General features: G+C 47.5%; 1 protein-coding gene across 2 annotated transcripts in view; it reads right to left on the bottom strand.

Moving 5' to 3' along the window:
- LOC123119920 (uncharacterized) overlaps positions 1–13,588 on the bottom strand; it is a 20,948-nt gene extending 7,360 nt beyond the window's left edge. The window contains exons 1-4 of one of the 2 annotated variants that reach the window (XM_044539887.1): positions 13,099–13,588; positions 12,925–13,004; positions 11,679–11,739; positions 3,091–3,148 (exon numbers count right to left, since the gene is read on the bottom strand). In XM_044539887.1, the coding sequence (XP_044395822.1) occupies positions 3,091–3,148; positions 11,679–11,739; positions 12,925–13,004; positions 13,099–13,452 (553 nt within the window). In that variant the 5' untranslated portion in view covers positions 13,453–13,588. The remainder of the gene's footprint in view (positions 1–3,090; positions 3,149–11,678; positions 11,740–12,924; positions 13,005–13,098) is intronic. The other variant, XM_044539888.1, reaches the window with a different exon arrangement.
- Positions 13,589–16,465: the final 2,877 nt, after the last annotated feature.

Genomic DNA, 16,465 nt, shown 5'->3' with positions numbered 1-16,465 from the left:
ACGCGCGTTTCGCCTTACCGCCTTATAGAAAATTGCTCCGCACGACGAGGAGAAGGTCGGGCACCCACGAGTTGATCCAACACAAGCGGCGGGAGAAGAGAAGCAGTGACGACGGCCAGAAAGACAACAGCGGCGGTGCAAGATTGGAACTTAGCACGAATTGCGCGTGCAAAAAATAACCTAGGGCTATGATGCCATGTTAGGAAATATGCAACTTGTATTTCCAGGTCGCCATGGGCCAATATATATACATGTACAGATGCGGTAAATATGCAGGAAACCCCTTATACAATGGGGATATACACAGCAAATATATACAACTACAACATACCTCTCCACCGTTGAACTACTGGTTCATTCAGATACGAGACTGTAAATCCCGCCCTTTGTTCCAAGGAGTCCTAGCAGTGTCAAAGTACTGCGCAATGGTTTTTATACAATGTTTAGCATCATCCCCTTAAAATTCTGGTATGCTCAACTTGGCGGGTTTAACAGTGAAAATGTTCCTTCTATTATCTACATGACTGTGGCCTCTTCCTTTAGTATTTTCTGCCCAATTTCAGAAACTTTATCTAGTGGTGATGCTCTGGTTTTTGGTGAAGTGTACATCTGGCTGTTGGGCATGGTGTGCATGTCTATATGGCGCTCTGGTTGTGGTGTCCACATTGCCTTCTTTCCCACTGGGTTCATGTATAACTACAGTCACATCTCAATATGGTTTTGTGGCAGGTGCAGCTGTTCGATTGATACTGCCTTGTCCGGGGGAGAGGGTGATTTCCCTGCCATGATTTGTTATGCCGGGTAAGAGTCGGGCCACTTCTTCAGTAGGTTTTTTTTCCCTAGGAGTGCTTGATCAGAGAAGAACATGTCAAAGCTGGACTGGATTTTGGAGAAACTGCTCTGCAAGGTGGAGAAATTCTTGTTCACTAAAGTTGCAAATCAATGAGTTCTAGCTTGTCAGCACTCAGCAGTACATTGCTTTTGCCGAATTTGAACATCCAATTGGAGTAATTTGAGTTCAAGGACCTTATTGTCTGCTGAATCAGATGATTTTGCCCTAGGGAACAGCAAGGGTATTAGAAGAAAGCAGGGAACTTTCTCACCTTTACTATTAGGAGATCAGGGTGGGCAATGGGGAATTTGACAGGTGACAGCCAGCTAGTGGCAACCAGACTTGCACAACCCAAATCCTGCGCTGCTAATCGACCGCCGCCAGCACCGGCCGTCACCAGATGGTGCACCGGAGAGGGTGAGTGGGTGGGATTTTACAATGAAGAGATGTTCTTCGGCAACGACTCCCAGTCCAGACCCGTATCTGAGCAGTCTACAGCTCTGAATCGCCAGCACGAACACTTCGCTGCCGGGATCTGAGACAAAAGGAGGAGAACTAGCTCCACTCGGCCATCAAACCCATCTTGCCATCGAGGAATTGAAATATCTGATGCCAATTGTCAAGATCTGAACTATTATGTGAGAACCTGGCTAAATAGGAATGATAGACTACTCATATCAATAAGGAATTCCTTCTTTTCTGGAAGCCCGTCTGCAAGGAACTCCAAAGTTAAGCGTGCTTGACTTGGAGCTATTTGAGGATGGGTGACTGACTGGGAAGTTAATCCCGGGTGCGCACGAGTGAGGACGAAGTGCACAAGAAACACTAGTGTTGGTCTGTGGGGCCAGTCTAGATCCCACCAGGCGTAATGGACGGGAACCGATGGCTATGGCCGAGGCGTTACAATTGGTATCAGAGATTCAAAGCCGACCCTCGCGGTTACACGGGCATGTGCGGGTCAGGTGCGTGAGCATGTGGCTCATGGTGTGTGTGGCCCGTTGTGGCACACGGCATGGCATATGTGCCGGACTAGACGCACATACGTGTGCCAAGAGGGAACATTCCTGATGGGCTGACGAGCACTTCGGTTCCTTTGAGTGGGGATGTATGTGAGAGCCCGGCTTAATAGGAATGATAGACTACTCATTAACAAGGAATTCCTTCTTTTCCGGGAGCCCGTCCGCAAGGAATTCCAAAGTTAAGTGTGCTTAGCTTGGAGCGATTTGAGGATGGATGACCGACTGAGAAGTTGATCCCGGGTGCACACGAGTGAGGACAAAGTGCGCAAGAAGGACTAGTATTGGCCTGTGGGGCCAGTCTAGATCCCACCAGACAAAACAGTCAGGAACCAGTGGCTATGGCCGGGCGTTACATATTATAACTCACAAAATCCATAGATTCACAAACAAGCCCGGAATTCAGAGGGGATCTAGCTAGGGTATCTATTTCTTGAACAAGGAAAGTAGTGCCAAACCAGTCCAGTGGCGGCTATGGTTTAACCCAAATTACAACTCGATTCCCCATCTAGAATCATTGGCTTTATAGCTATTACAGTCCAAAGTTTTGGTAAAAGTAAAACAAGAGAGGGATGGCAACGACATCATGTTGAACTGCAAGTGGCGGTAAAAGTAATTAAATGGCAGTTGTCGAATGTCCTGCATCATCAGGACCAACGTGTCTGTATTGCATAGCCCAATGGGTGAATATAGATTACAAGGGACTTAGGGTACAAGTGAAGAAATCTAGACTAGTATGAATACGTAAGGGGACTTGAACCAATATTTATACTCCTTAACACAAGTTATTTACCAAAGTTTTTCAACTCATATGTTCATCTAGGAACATAACTATTTTACAAAAACTATTGCACTGCACAATTACGCAATTATAAAATGTCAAACATAAGGCAAAATAAAGAATGTAACCCCATTAGACAACTCATCAAAAGCAGTTAGCTATGTGTGCTATTTATTTTGAACTTTTATGCACACTAAGCAAAACTTTACAACACACCGATATGATTATGGTAATAAATCAATTGCAGTAGTAAACATAATATGTTGATCAGACCATCAATCAACATATTTAGAGTGACATCCCACAGCAAGCTAAGGCTAACATTAAGTGGTTCTTTTGTCTACTAAGTTCTTTTCATACCTCGTCTAATATTTGGAAGTTGTAAGTAGTCCAGGGCAACTTCCATTTAAAAGCACATTAAAAAAGTTTTGCGACTTTAAAGCTAAGATGATAGAAATTACCAGGTACAAATAACTTGGACGCCTCCTTTAGAGTGCCCAACTCCGTTATATCTTTGGCCTGTGAACAAATATCCGCGTAAGAACATGAGGATTTTCTATTTTCGTAATATCTGATAAAAGCACAAGCCTTCTAAGTAATAAGGATAAAGTGATACAGAATAGCATGATCAATAGTAACACAGTTAGCATATGTTCATAAAAGCTTTTTAACCCACTATTTGTTTTAACATAATTAGGAGAGAAGAGAAAAATAATGACAACTTCGACGGAAGATGGCCATTCATGTTTAATACGATCATTGAGAGTCTCGATTTGAGGGAGATTGACCTCACTGGCAGACAGTTCACGTGGGCGAACACATTGCCGGTTCCAACATATGAGAAGTTGGACCGAGTGCTCACCAGCATAGAGTGGGATCAGAAGTTTCCTTTGGTAACGGTTCAGGCGCTTCAGAGAGCAATTTCTGATCGTACACGTTACTGGTTGACTCTGGGGAAGCGACCCATGTGGGAAACAGGACCATTTTCTCTTTCGAATTAGGATGGTTCGAGAGGGACGGCTTCATGGATCTCATTGCTAGAGAATGGGCCAAGGAGTCAGGTGGACATTCCAATGTCGATACGTGGCAAGATAAAATTCGACATTTGCACCAGTTCTTGAGGGGCTGGACCAAGAATCAAAGTGGGATTTATAAAGTGGAAAAAGAGAGACTCACACAACTCATAAATGAGTTAGATTTGAAAGCTGAGTCTAATGTTCTTAATGTGTCGGATCGGACTGTTAAGAATGAGGCTCAGCAAAAGTTGCGTGCTCTTCTTAGAGAAGAAGAGATGAAAGGGGCTCTCAGAGCGAAGCTGACAAAGGTCGTCCAAGGTGATGACAACACCCAGTTCTTCCACATGATTGCAAATGGGAAGCATAGAAAGAAGAAAATAATCCAACTAGAACAGGATGAGGGTACAATTGTAGGGCATGAGAACCTCAAGTTGTACATCTCCAATTATTATAAGCTACTTTTGGGGAAGGGGGGGGGCGAAGATAATTTTGTGACGCTTGATGAGGGCGCAACAGGGGACATTCCACAACTCAATACAGACGAAAACGAGATTTTGTCTGCCCCGTTTACCAAGAAAGAGGTGTTTGACGCGGTAACATAGATGAAACATAATAAGGCTCCTAGACCTGATGGATTTCCAGCAGAGTTTTACAAGAGATGCCGGCATATCATTAAGGGTGATCTTATGCCTATGTTTCATGACTTATTTAACGGACAGTTACAGCTATTCCACCTAAATTTTGGAACAATAACGTTGTTGCCAAAGAAGGAGGAGGTGTTGTTGCCGCTCTCTTTCTCTCACTCGCACAAACGAAGGTGGAAGATGGAGCACACAATTTTTCCGGCGCACAAACGCCTCCGCCGCACGAACGGCGCCTCGGCCGCCCGAACGGCCCCACTATACTAGGCACATACCCGGGCGCGGCAACACACCGCAGCCTACCCAGAGGAGCTCTCTCACAGCCGACCGGGCGCGTACCACGGTCCCGGCGGAGACTACCTCATCTCTGGCTCCTAGGCTCGGCTCATACCGGCACACTTTACATCAATACACGGGAGGGCTTTTATACCCAGGCTTGTGCACACCCACTACACGCACGCACGCATTACCCGGCTACCACACACCACTAACCAATGCATGCACGCATCACACTCGGGCACTAACTAACCCACGAACAAACTCCATGCAGCTCCGGCCGCGCGCACGACGCGGCTGCCTCCAACGAACTCCAACGGCCGCTACTAACAGCCACAGCTCCCAGCCGATCTAACTACACGGTCAAGATTAATGCTGAAAATTTCCCCCATAATCTTGACATGGATCGTCGTCGGCCGTCGCCTTGTACGCCTCCGCCCGACGCCACTAAGTCAGCCACGCCGCCCAACCTCCGCACCGTGGCCACCGTGCTCCATCCCTTGTTGTCAACGTTCCCAGCCACCGCGGGCACCATGCCGCCATGCAGTGCCTCCACGCCGCCACGCCGTGCTGCGCCGCCGCGCCACCACGCAGCGCCTCGGTGGCCTCCGCGGTTGCCGCACGTACGACGTCACCGCCCGCCGCCTCCGCCACGCGCCATGACAGCCGCAGCGCCACCCACCTCCATAGGCCGACACATGGCCCGGAGCTCCATCGCGCAGCCGCCGGCGAGCGCCGCCGTCGCTGCCACGCCTTCGGCATGGCAAGCACGCCCAAGACACCAAGCTCTGATACCAAATGTTGTTGCCGCTCTCTTTCTCACTCGCACAAACGAAGGTGGAAGATGGAGCACACAATTTTTCCGGCGCACAAACGCCTCCGCCGCACGAACGGCACCTCGGCCGCACGAACGGCCCCACTATACTAGGCACATACCCGGGCGCGGCAACACACCGCAGCCTACCCAGAGGAGCTCTCTCACAGCCGACCGGGCGCGTACCACGGTCCCGGCGGAGACTACCTCATCTCTGGCTCCTAGGCTCGGCTCATACCGGCACACTTTACATCAATACACGGGAGGGCTTTTATACCCAGGCTTGTGCACACCCACTACACGCACGCACGCATTACCCGGCTACCACACACCACTAACCAATGCATGCACGCATCACACCCGGGCACTAACTAACCCACGAACAAACTCCATGCAGCTCCGGCCGCGCGCACGACGCGGCTGCCTCCAACGAACTCCAACGGCCGCTACTAACAGCCACAGCTCCCAGCCGATCTAACTACACGGTCAAGATTAATGCTGACAATTTCCCCCATAATCTTGACATGGATCGTCGTCGGCCGTCGCCTTGTACGCCTCCGCCCGACGCCACTAAGTCAGCCACGCCGCCCAACCTCCGCACCGTGGCCACCGTGCTCCGTCCCTTGTTGTCAACGTTCCCGGCCACCGCGGGCACCATGCCGCCATGCAGTGCCTCCACGCCGCCACGCCGTGCTGCGCCGCGGCGCCACCACGCAGCGCCTCGGCGGCCTCCGCGGTCGCCGCACGTACGACGTCACCGCCCGCCGCCTCCGCCACGCGCCATGACAGCCGCAGCGCCACCCACCTCCATAGGCCGACACATGGCCCGGAGCTCCATCGCGCAGCCGCCGGCGAGCGCCGCCGTCGCTGCCACGCCTCCGGCATGGCAAGCACGCCCAAGACACCAAGCTCTGATACCAAATGTTGTTGCCGCTCTCTTTCTCTCACTCGCACAAACGAAGGTGGAAGATGGAGCACACAATTTTTCCGGCGCACAAACGCCTCCGCCGCACGAACGGCACCTCGGCCGCACGAACGGCCCCACTATACTAGGCACATACCCGGGCGCGGCAACACACCGCAGCCTACCCAGAGGAGCTCTCTCACAGCCGAATGGGCGCGTACCACGGTCCCGGCGAAGACTACCTCATCTCTGGCTCCTAGGCTCGGCTCATACCGGCACACTTTACATCAATACACGGGAGGGCTTTTATACCCAGGCTTGTGCACACCCACTACACGCACGCACGCATTACCCGGCTACCACACACCACTAACCAATGCATGCACGCATCACACCCGGGCACTAACTAACCCACGAACAAACTCCATGCAGCTCCGGCCGCGCGCACGACGCGGCTGCCTCCAACGAACTCCAACGGCCGCTACTAACAGCCACAGCTCCCAGCCGATCTAACTACACGATCAAGATTAATGCTGACAGGAGGCGGTACGCATTGAGCAGTTTAGGCCGATATGTCTGCTCAATGTGAGCTTCAAAATCTTCACCAAGGTTGGCACGAATAGGTTGACGCGGATTGTCCATTCGGTGGTGCAACCATCTCAGACTCCTTCCATGCCAGGAAGACACATCCTAGAAGGGGTTGTCTTACATGAAACTCTTCACGAGATCCATTCGAAGAAACTGGACAAGGTTATCTTCAAAGTGGATTTCGAGAAAGCGTATGATAGGTCAAATGGCCCTTCCTCCAGTAGGCCCTGCACATGAAGGGGTTCGATGAGGCTTGGAGGAAACAGGTGGACTCCTTCGTTCAAAAAGATAGTGTTGGGGTTAAGGTGAATGATGACATAGGTCATCATTTCCAGACGCATAAGGGCTTACGACAGGGAGCCCCGATGTCTCCTGTTCTATTCAACATAGTTGCGGATATGTTGGCAATTCTTATCGGTCGGGCTAAAGAAAACGGCCAAGTAGAAGGACTAGTTCCGCATCTTGTGGATGCGGGAGTGTCCATACTACAATACGTGGATGACACAGTTATTTTCAAGGAACATGATCTTGAAGAAGCTAGAAATATGAAGCTTATTTGAAGAACTGTCGAGACTGAAAATTAACTTTAACAAGAGCGAATTGTTCTGTTTTGGGAGGGCCAAAGAGGAACAAGATGCGTACAGATAGTTGTTCGGATGTGAAATGGGCTCCCTACCGTTCAGTTACCTAGGGATACCAATTCGTCATCGCAAACTATCTAATGAGGAGTGGAAATGCATTGAAGATCGATTTGAAAAATGGCTAAGCTGCTGGAAGGGCAAGCTTATGTCTTATGGGGGCCAGCATGTGTTGATAAACTCAGTTCTGACTAGTTTGCTGATGCTCCTTTTATCTTTCTTTGAAGTACCTATAGGGTACGGAAAAGACTAGACTTTTATCGATCTCGCTTTTTCTGGCAATGTGATGAAGTTAAGACGAAATACAGATTTACAAGATGAGATATAATTTGCAAACCCAAAGACCAGGGTGGGTTAGGGGTCGAGAACTTAGAAGTAGATGCCTACTTAGCAAATGCCTATTTCGGTTGTCTGTTGTGACTGAGGGTACGAGGGTACAAATTTTGCGTAACAAGTACCTACAATCTAAGACATTGGCCCAGGTTACCGCTAGACCTAACCATTTTGGAAGGGGTTATTGAGGATGAAAGAAACCTTTTTCCAAAGGGTGAAATTTATCATTGGTAACGGTAACACAACTAGATTCTAGGAAGATGCATGGTTAGGGGAGACGCCTTTAGCCCTGCAATACCCCACGTTATATAATATTGTACAACGTAAGGAAGCTTATGTTGCTATAGTACTACAAACGGTCCCTCTTAATATCCAATTCAGGAGGTCGCTGGTGGGGGAATGTTGGAACTCGTGGTTGCACTTGGTGCGCAGGTTGATGGACTTTCAACTTTCGGACCAACCAGGTGCCATTCAGTGGAAATTATCTAGGAATGGTAGTTTCTCGGTGAAATCCATGTACTTGGATCTAATTGACTCTGGGCCAATCTCGAGATCACTTCATATCTGGAAGATTAAAGTTCCGTTGAGGATTAAAATTTTCATGTGGTTTGTCCACAAGTGATCTTAACCAAGGATAACTTGCTAAAGCGAAGATGGGTGGGTAGCTCTCGATGTTGTTTTTGCGACCATGATGAAAATATACAACACCTCTTTCTCGATTGTCCATTAACCAAACTGCTTTGACATACGATTCATATAGCCTTCAACGTTAATCCTCCCACTAGCATCAACACGTTATTTGGGATGTGGCTAAATTGTGTGGAATCCAATATTGCGAGACATATTCAAATAGGAATATGTGCACTATTTTGGGCTATATGGAACTGCAGAAATGATATGATCGTTAACGGGAAATTTTTTACCAACTTTTTGCAGGTTATCTACAAAGCCACTGCTTGGATCCGTACGTAGTCGTTACTCATTCCTGCGGACTCCAGGGAGCTTTTGGTTACTGGGTGCAACCGGTGGGAGATGGTACCACGCGCTATCTTCAACCGATTTGGATGGCGAGCTAATAATAGGCTAGGTGTTTAGTCATCGTAGCCTATTTTTTTCGCCGGATGTGGCATCTTTTACTTTACATTTTTTACTTCGTTCAGGCTCTTTTTGTGAGCCAGTACTGGACCTCAGACTTTGTCTTCGTACTTTCGTTAAATAAAATGGCTGCATGCATCGTTCTGACGCACAGGTCGGGGGCTTTCCTCCTTTTCAAAAAAAAACCCACTATTTGTTTCATGTGTGCATATAAAATGCTATGATCATCTATATGCCCACAGAATAAGGGGGTCAAGCGGGTAGCCTATAGCTCGGTAGATAGAAAAATTCCATTGTAATTTTAATAAATAAAGATAGGTAGGAAGGACGTAGGGCTTTTTCCCATCCAAGGGCCTGAACCTGTGTAAAACCACTATATCACCATCATTGATGACAAGCTATCCCTCTCTCTACAATCTTCCATGACAACATTATTCATCGACATTTGGCGCCCACCCTAGGTCCCCAACGGATATCTTCCCTCTCTTCCAACACCCTTTCCAATTGAAATCACGTCCATGAACCTCGAGCCAATGGCCTCACCCATCCACAACCTCGACAAAGGGGGATTTTCCATCAACGATATAAAAGCAGAAGAAGAGATCGACTTCGGTACTTCAGACGAAGAACCTCTGACCGAGAGCCCAGTCCACCGTCCCGGGCTTCCTACTCCTGGCGTCGAGAGGGCAGGGAGTTCAGAAATGGAGTGTGAATCGTTGGAACTGCCTAAAGTGCCTAGCTGGCGACCACCGGGCAAAATGCAGATCCTTCCTAACACAACTCCAGCGATCAGCGGAGACGGAGGGCTCATGATCTTAGCTATCTGCAGTACAACAACTCCCCCACCCAACATCACCTACCCACAACGCCTTATTAACCTATCACCGACCGCCTCGACTCTCAAGACTCCCATGCCGACCGATGCCCGTCTTCAGCCCAGGTCGTGCCGCCCAACCACCGGCGCTGCTCGTCGCCCCCGACAGCGCCATGGCTGCCACCTCACACCAAGCGCCGCCACGCCGCCGCTGGCCGTCGTCTTCACCGCCGGCGACGTTGCCACCAGCGTGGGGTCCCTTGACTATCTCAGAGGAAGTCAAAGATTTGGGCCGAGCCAAATAGTTCCTGGGCATAGAAGTGACCAGGTCTACCAAGGGAATTGCGCTATCTTAGAGGAAGTATACTTTAGATCTACTAAGTGATGTAGGAATGCTAGGATGTCGGATGGCCTCAACCCCAATTGAGCAAAACCACAAAGTGACAGCCTGAGAAGAAGTGGATAAGGAGAGATATCAAAGATTATTTGGGAGGCTGTTCTACTTATGTCATACATGCCCTGACATTGCCTTTGTAGTAAGTGTGGTAAGAAGATACATGCATGAACCTACGAGTGATCATCTTGAAGCGGTGTATAGAATTCCAAGGTACTTGAAGGGGGCACCAGGAATGAGACTCTTATTTGAGAGTAACAAGCATCTCGTGGTCGATGGGTACCATGGGAAAGTTGCCTAGATGATTGTAGATCAACCTCATGATTTTGTGTTTTCGTTGGTGGGAACTTGGTATCATGGAGAGGAAACAAGTTCTTGTGTGCACCTAAACTGTCAAGGCCGAATATAGAGCTATGGCTCAAGGGCTAAGTGAAAGGTTGTGGACAAGAAATTTATTAGAAGAATTGAAGATATTGAAGACTAGTTGTTTGAATGTGTGGTGTGATAACAAATCAGCAATCAGACATGGCAAAAAAATTAGTGCAACATGACAAAACTAAGCATGTGGAAATAGATAGATTCTTCATCAAATAGAAGTTAGATGTTGGGATCATCAAGATAGAGCATATGAGTTCAGAGCAACAAATTGCAGACTGCTTGACAAGGATTAGGAACTAAAGTATGTAGTCTGGCGTGTGACAAGATGAGAATGATAGATATCTATCACCCCTCAAAAGGGGGGGTGTTGAATGGAGCCCCATAGTTTGCAGGCCAGGCCCATTCCAATGAGTGGCCGCCCAAGACCAGGAGGTGCGCGATGTTGTGCAAGACACATCCGCAAGAGCCATTGACTCGGCAGGCCCCTCCTCTGCTCAACACAAAACAACCCCGATGTTAAGCAAAACACCTCCCTCGCGGCAGCGACCAATTGATGGACCACGCGTAACGTGCGTCCCATGCAATGTCGGCCTGGCGTGAATTAAATGCGCCAAAGGGGGAGGGGGCTGATATATTTCGTACAAGAGAGTTGCATGTGTATTTTGGTGGGCTTTTTTGCGTATTTTTTCTTTTAGATTTTTTTACGTCCTATTTTTTCCTTCGGTTCAGTCGATTTCTACCGTGGAGAACAACGGCCGAGTTGGAGACGGGGACACCACGGCATCGCCGGCGAAGGTGAGGAAGCAAATTGACAGGTGCGGGTGGGGGCCTCTTAGTTTTGACTGCCGTTCAGATTAGACAATTGGTCGAGCTCAAGACGGGGACGTTGCGGCTGGGCACAGCGTCACCTACGAGGGGCAAGAGCTTGCCAGGACCTCGCAGGAGACGGGGACGTCGCGGCGACGAAGGCGGGGAAGCAGGATGACAAGTGCAGGTGGGGACTTCTAGTTTGGAGGAGGTGGAAGCGGGGCAAGATCTATTTTTCTAAAAGATCTATATATGTAATTCCGAAACCGCACGGGCTGGTCGCGTGCACCCCAGTTAGCAGTGCCCTTAAGTAAAAAACAGTTGTGAAAAATGGCAAGTTCCTCAACATACCTCTAGGAATGTGATCTTGAGCTGATTAGATGGCTTGATTACCACGCTTACAAGTTCTGACCTACATTAAAAACAGGAAGAAGGTTCTCTGCATTAGGCATATTCGAATGTAATCCTCTATTTCTAAATAGTTGCAACCCACTGCCTTTTTTCTTAACTGTGCAAGCACGCCACATGCATGCATGCGACATCATCATTATGTCATCTCATGCATGTTGTGTGAAGAATCCTCTATTTCTAAATAGTTGCAACTTGCAACCCACTGCCTATTTTTCTTAACCGTGCAAGCATGCCACATGCATGCGTGCGACATCATCATTATGTCATCTCATGCATGTTGTGTGAAGAATTAGTTAGAGATGGCGCTACGCATTGATTGCATAAGAGCAAGTACAATAGTGGGCTTATAGCCATGTCATTTTTGCCTATGTGGAGGGAGATGTGAAAAAGTAAGGGGAGTTGGCTCTCATGCAAGAGCCTAGCTATATTCGCATTTCCAAGTAAATGCAATAAATGTGAAGAAAGAGATAGAGAGAAGATGAAAAAAAGTACTAAGGTAATAGCCAACCTCATAGACCACATTATTGTATGAGTACCTATAGATGGTGGCTATAGATGATATGACAGTTCCTTATAGCCAGCAGTTGGCTATATTATTAACCGCGCTATCATGCCATCTCATGCATGTGGTGTGGACAAGTGAATGAAAGTGAAAAGAGTAAGTGGAGAAGGCATGTGCATAGAACTATTGTGAAGAGGTATAGGGAAAAGAGTAAGTGGAGAAGGCATGTGCATAGAACTATTGTGAAGAGGTATAGGGTAATCACAGGCCGCGTATCCAAGATCTTAAATCAATTATTTAAAAGAAACTCTAGATTGGTTTCAGAGCTTTTTTGGGATGAGCCTAGCAAATGAAAGAAAGTGTCAACCAACTTGAGAGAAAAAAAATCATTAAATCAGTTTAACTTACCCCGCAAAAAAGAAGTTTAACTTACGGACAAAAATCTCAAACGATTAAAATGCTAACTTAACATAATTTGTGTTTGCAGTGCGGTAACAATATTTCGTAGCTAGGAGTACATCTAAGCTTTCACGCAGGAAAGCCCAGAGAATAATATAGTTCCTTTACTTTCCCAATTTTCTAACCAAAATTTATAAGTTTAATCATTAAAATATAAACATTTCACACAGCTGTAAATGCAACAGGTCTGTAGCTGGTAAGTCGAAAGGGGCCTTACTTACCTACCTATCTGGAGATGCGAACCGAGCTGCGTACGCCCTGACCTTGGCCTTGTCGCCATAATAGGTCATGGCGGCGCTGAAATCCTGAAATGCAGCCGAAAACAAATCTTGAGCTCACCCCAAAATTGCTATGAAAATCTGAAGCAGGGTAGGGAGAAAAGTAGACGAGACCGGTCACCTCGGGCTCCAAGATGTTGTCGAAGGACGGCGGCACGCGGATGGAGAAGCCGCTGCCGTAGTACTGCGACCACGACCTCGTGTTTGCGATGCCGACCAGCAACGAGGTAGCCCCGCCGTTTGGAGGGTGAGGCGTCGGTGACTGTGACGCCGAAGGGAGCGCCTCATCTGCCGCAGTAGCGGCGGCGAGGCTCATTGCGGCTGCGGCTGCGGCAGCGGAGGCGGTGTAGATAGCGAAGTCGCGGCGTGTGGCGTCGCACCGGTAGAGCGGGCGCGCGGGGGTGGGTTTGAGGCATAGCCGTGGTGGCTTTGGATAAGGAGGCGAGGGGGCGAGGGGAAGCAGGGCGGGGGTCATGGCGCACCACGCCCAGCGGACTCACGGGAGTCGGAGGTCCGTCTATCCGTGCGAAGAAAGAACGCACTCTATGCCTACCATCCAAATTGTTGGGAAACTAACGGACCGATTAGAGCGGTTGCGGCCCGTCTTGGCCAAAGCTCCAGAGCCTTGACCGAACGTTTCCCCACTTAATTAACTTTGGGCACTTATCCCTGGGAGCTGGGAGCTGGGAGCTGGAGTAACTAGTTGACGAGTGTCTCTTGAAAAGCCTCGCAACGATTGATTACTTGCAGGAGGGCTGTGAACACTCTTTGGCGCGCTTTCTGTTGTTATCATGTGTTGTGTCTTGGGCGCTTCTTTTAAATATATTTTTTCCCGTGTTTTTGGCCTTTTAGATGGTTTTTTCGTTTATTTTTACTTTTCAGATTTTCATCGGTCTTTCTTAGCTTATCAAAAAAAAGTTTTACGCAAAAAAAAACACGTTTTTTTGTTTGCTTCCTTAAGAGGCACGGTTTTGCTTCCATCAGAGGGGTGGTTTTGCTTCCGTGAGAGGCATGGCTGTACATCTCGGAAAAGGAAAAAATGTGTTTCACTTTTTTTTCGTCCATAAGAGGCACGGTTTTGCTTACGGGAGAGGCACGGTCGTGCCTTTCAGAAACAAAAAAGATGATTTTGTTTTTTTTTTTAGATGCACGACTTTGCTTCCGCAAGAGGCACGGTATTACTTCCGTGAGAGGCACGGCCTCTCGAAAACGGCAAAAAATGTGCGTTCTTTTTTTTCTTTCCTGAGAGGCATGTTTTTTATTCCGCGAAAGACATGGTCGTGCCTCTCGTAAACGAAAAAAACGCGTTTATTTTCTTTCTTCCGCGAGGGGTACGGATTTGCTTCCACGAGAGGCACAGCCATGCCTCTCGGAAACGGCTTCCGGAAAGGGAAAAAAGTGCTCCCATTTTGGTTTTTTGTCCGGTTTTTCTCGTAAACGAAAAAAGCGCGTTTTTTTCTTTCTTCCGCGAGAGATACGGATTTGCTTCCACGAGAGGCACAGCCATGCCTCTCGGAAACGGCTTTCGGAAAGGGAAAAAGTGCTTCTGGTTTGGTTTTTTGTTCATTTTTTTTTGTTAAAAGAATTCATCAAAACCTATCAACATGGTGGATAAAACATTTTGAATAGGCGGATCTACGCAAAAAGAAAAGAACTCTCGGGTTGCCAAGGAGTACTCCTTAAATAGTGATTTTGAGGTGAGCTCCTGTTCGGTGGCTACTTCAGGGATCGAACTCGCATCGTGAGCTAAGTCTAAGCCTTATTCGAACTTAGCTGACCACCATAGCCATTGGTCACTTGTGATTATGATAGTGCTAACAGTACATGACACTAGTAGAAAAAGGGCCATTTGTCCCGGTTCATAAGGCCCATCTGTCCCGGTTGGGGAACCGGGACTAAAGGGTCGTTACTAATGCCTGGGCCTTTAGTCCCGGTTCTTACACGAACCGGGACAGATGGGCCTCCACGTGGCCGGTGCTGCGAGCCCAGGCATGAGGCCCTTTAGTCCCGGTTGGTGGCACCAACCGCGACCAATAGGCATCCACGCGTCAGCTGTTCAGGGGCTAGGGTTTTTGTTTTTTTTTCTGAAAGGGGGTGGATTTGGGGGTTTTGTATGGTTAATTAAGGTGTTTCATATATTGTGTTAGGTAGCTAATTAATTAATAGAGAGAAGTGTCCTCTCTTATCTCTGTGCTTGGTCGACGCTACGTACTATACGTATAGAGAGGCCCTCGACACGCTAGCTAGTAAGCAAATGAAGGAAAACCATTAAGTACAGAAGTTTGTCATGCATACCGAGAGAAGTGATATCGACCTCTACTTCTCCAAGAGATTGCGCGAACAACAAGTTTTCGTATATCTATCCGACGCTACTGGCTACATATATACAATATTAAGATCTTTTACAATATAATCTCCCCTAATTATATATGAAGTCAGCTTCAACATGGTATTCTCCGGCTTTATTGATGACGTGGTCAAGAAAGAATCCCGCCAATTCCTCTTGAATTGCTTTCATGCGATCTTGTGGTAGGAGTTCATTCCGCATCTGCCACGTCTAATTTGAAGAAGGGGGTTAATACATATATATGAATGAAACTCAACAGAAATGATGGTGTAATAAAATGAAATTGTGAATATTATTGCTTACGCACTTCATATTGTCTTTTAGAGTAGCCCCGCTTATCTTTGCAAGTCGCGTTGTAGATGAACTCGCACACGTAGTATCCACAGTAATCATTCTCTTGTTCCTGCCACAAGCACTTTACGAGAAATAGAGATCAATCAAACTGATAATGAAGCATTATAAATGGCATTGATGAAAGTAGCTAGAATCAACGGGAGATGTGCGCAACTAGCTAGCTAGTAGTACTTACTTTCGGGTATGTATATCGCAGCTCCTTCGGCAGTCTCGGAGCTTCTGCGGTGAACTGTTTCCAAACCCTGCAAGACAAAGAAAATAATTATTACTTGAGATATCAGGAAATGAACAAAAAGTTGCCATATGGTGCGGTAATGATCGATTGAACTTACTTGTTGAGAATTTTAGTCATGTCCGCATAGGTCCCGGGATCTTTTCGTCTCGAGTCTAAGACGGTTACTAGTCCCCGCTCAAGCTTAATCTCCAGGAGAATATAGTGAAAGCTGCGCACGCATGCATAACTCATTAATTACATTACTATAACCTCGCTCGAGTAATAAGGGAAACCGAATATGCACACGACAGTAACACTCACTTGCAGTTGTAAGGAAAGAGTATTAAATCTTTGTTTTGATTTATTATCAGTGATTTGAGCAAGTTGGCCTCGGCATCTCTGGCGCTCTTTTTAACCTGAAATTCATCTATGAGATTTGTGTTAATGAACCCAATATCATACATTTCTGCTTTTCTGCACTCGACGATCTTCAATCTGCATAATATAGTGAGGATAATTATAAATACATGCAATGAAAGAGCTGAGCTATATATAGAGACTTAATGACAGAAG

The sequence above is a fragment of the Triticum aestivum genome, chromosome 5D (genome assembly GCF_018294505.1).
Source record: "Triticum aestivum cultivar Chinese Spring chromosome 5D, IWGSC CS RefSeq v2.1, whole genome shotgun sequence".
Classification (NCBI taxonomy): Eukaryota; Viridiplantae; Streptophyta; class Magnoliopsida; order Poales; family Poaceae; genus Triticum; species Triticum aestivum.
This window is presented reverse-complemented; position numbering and strand designations above follow the sequence as displayed.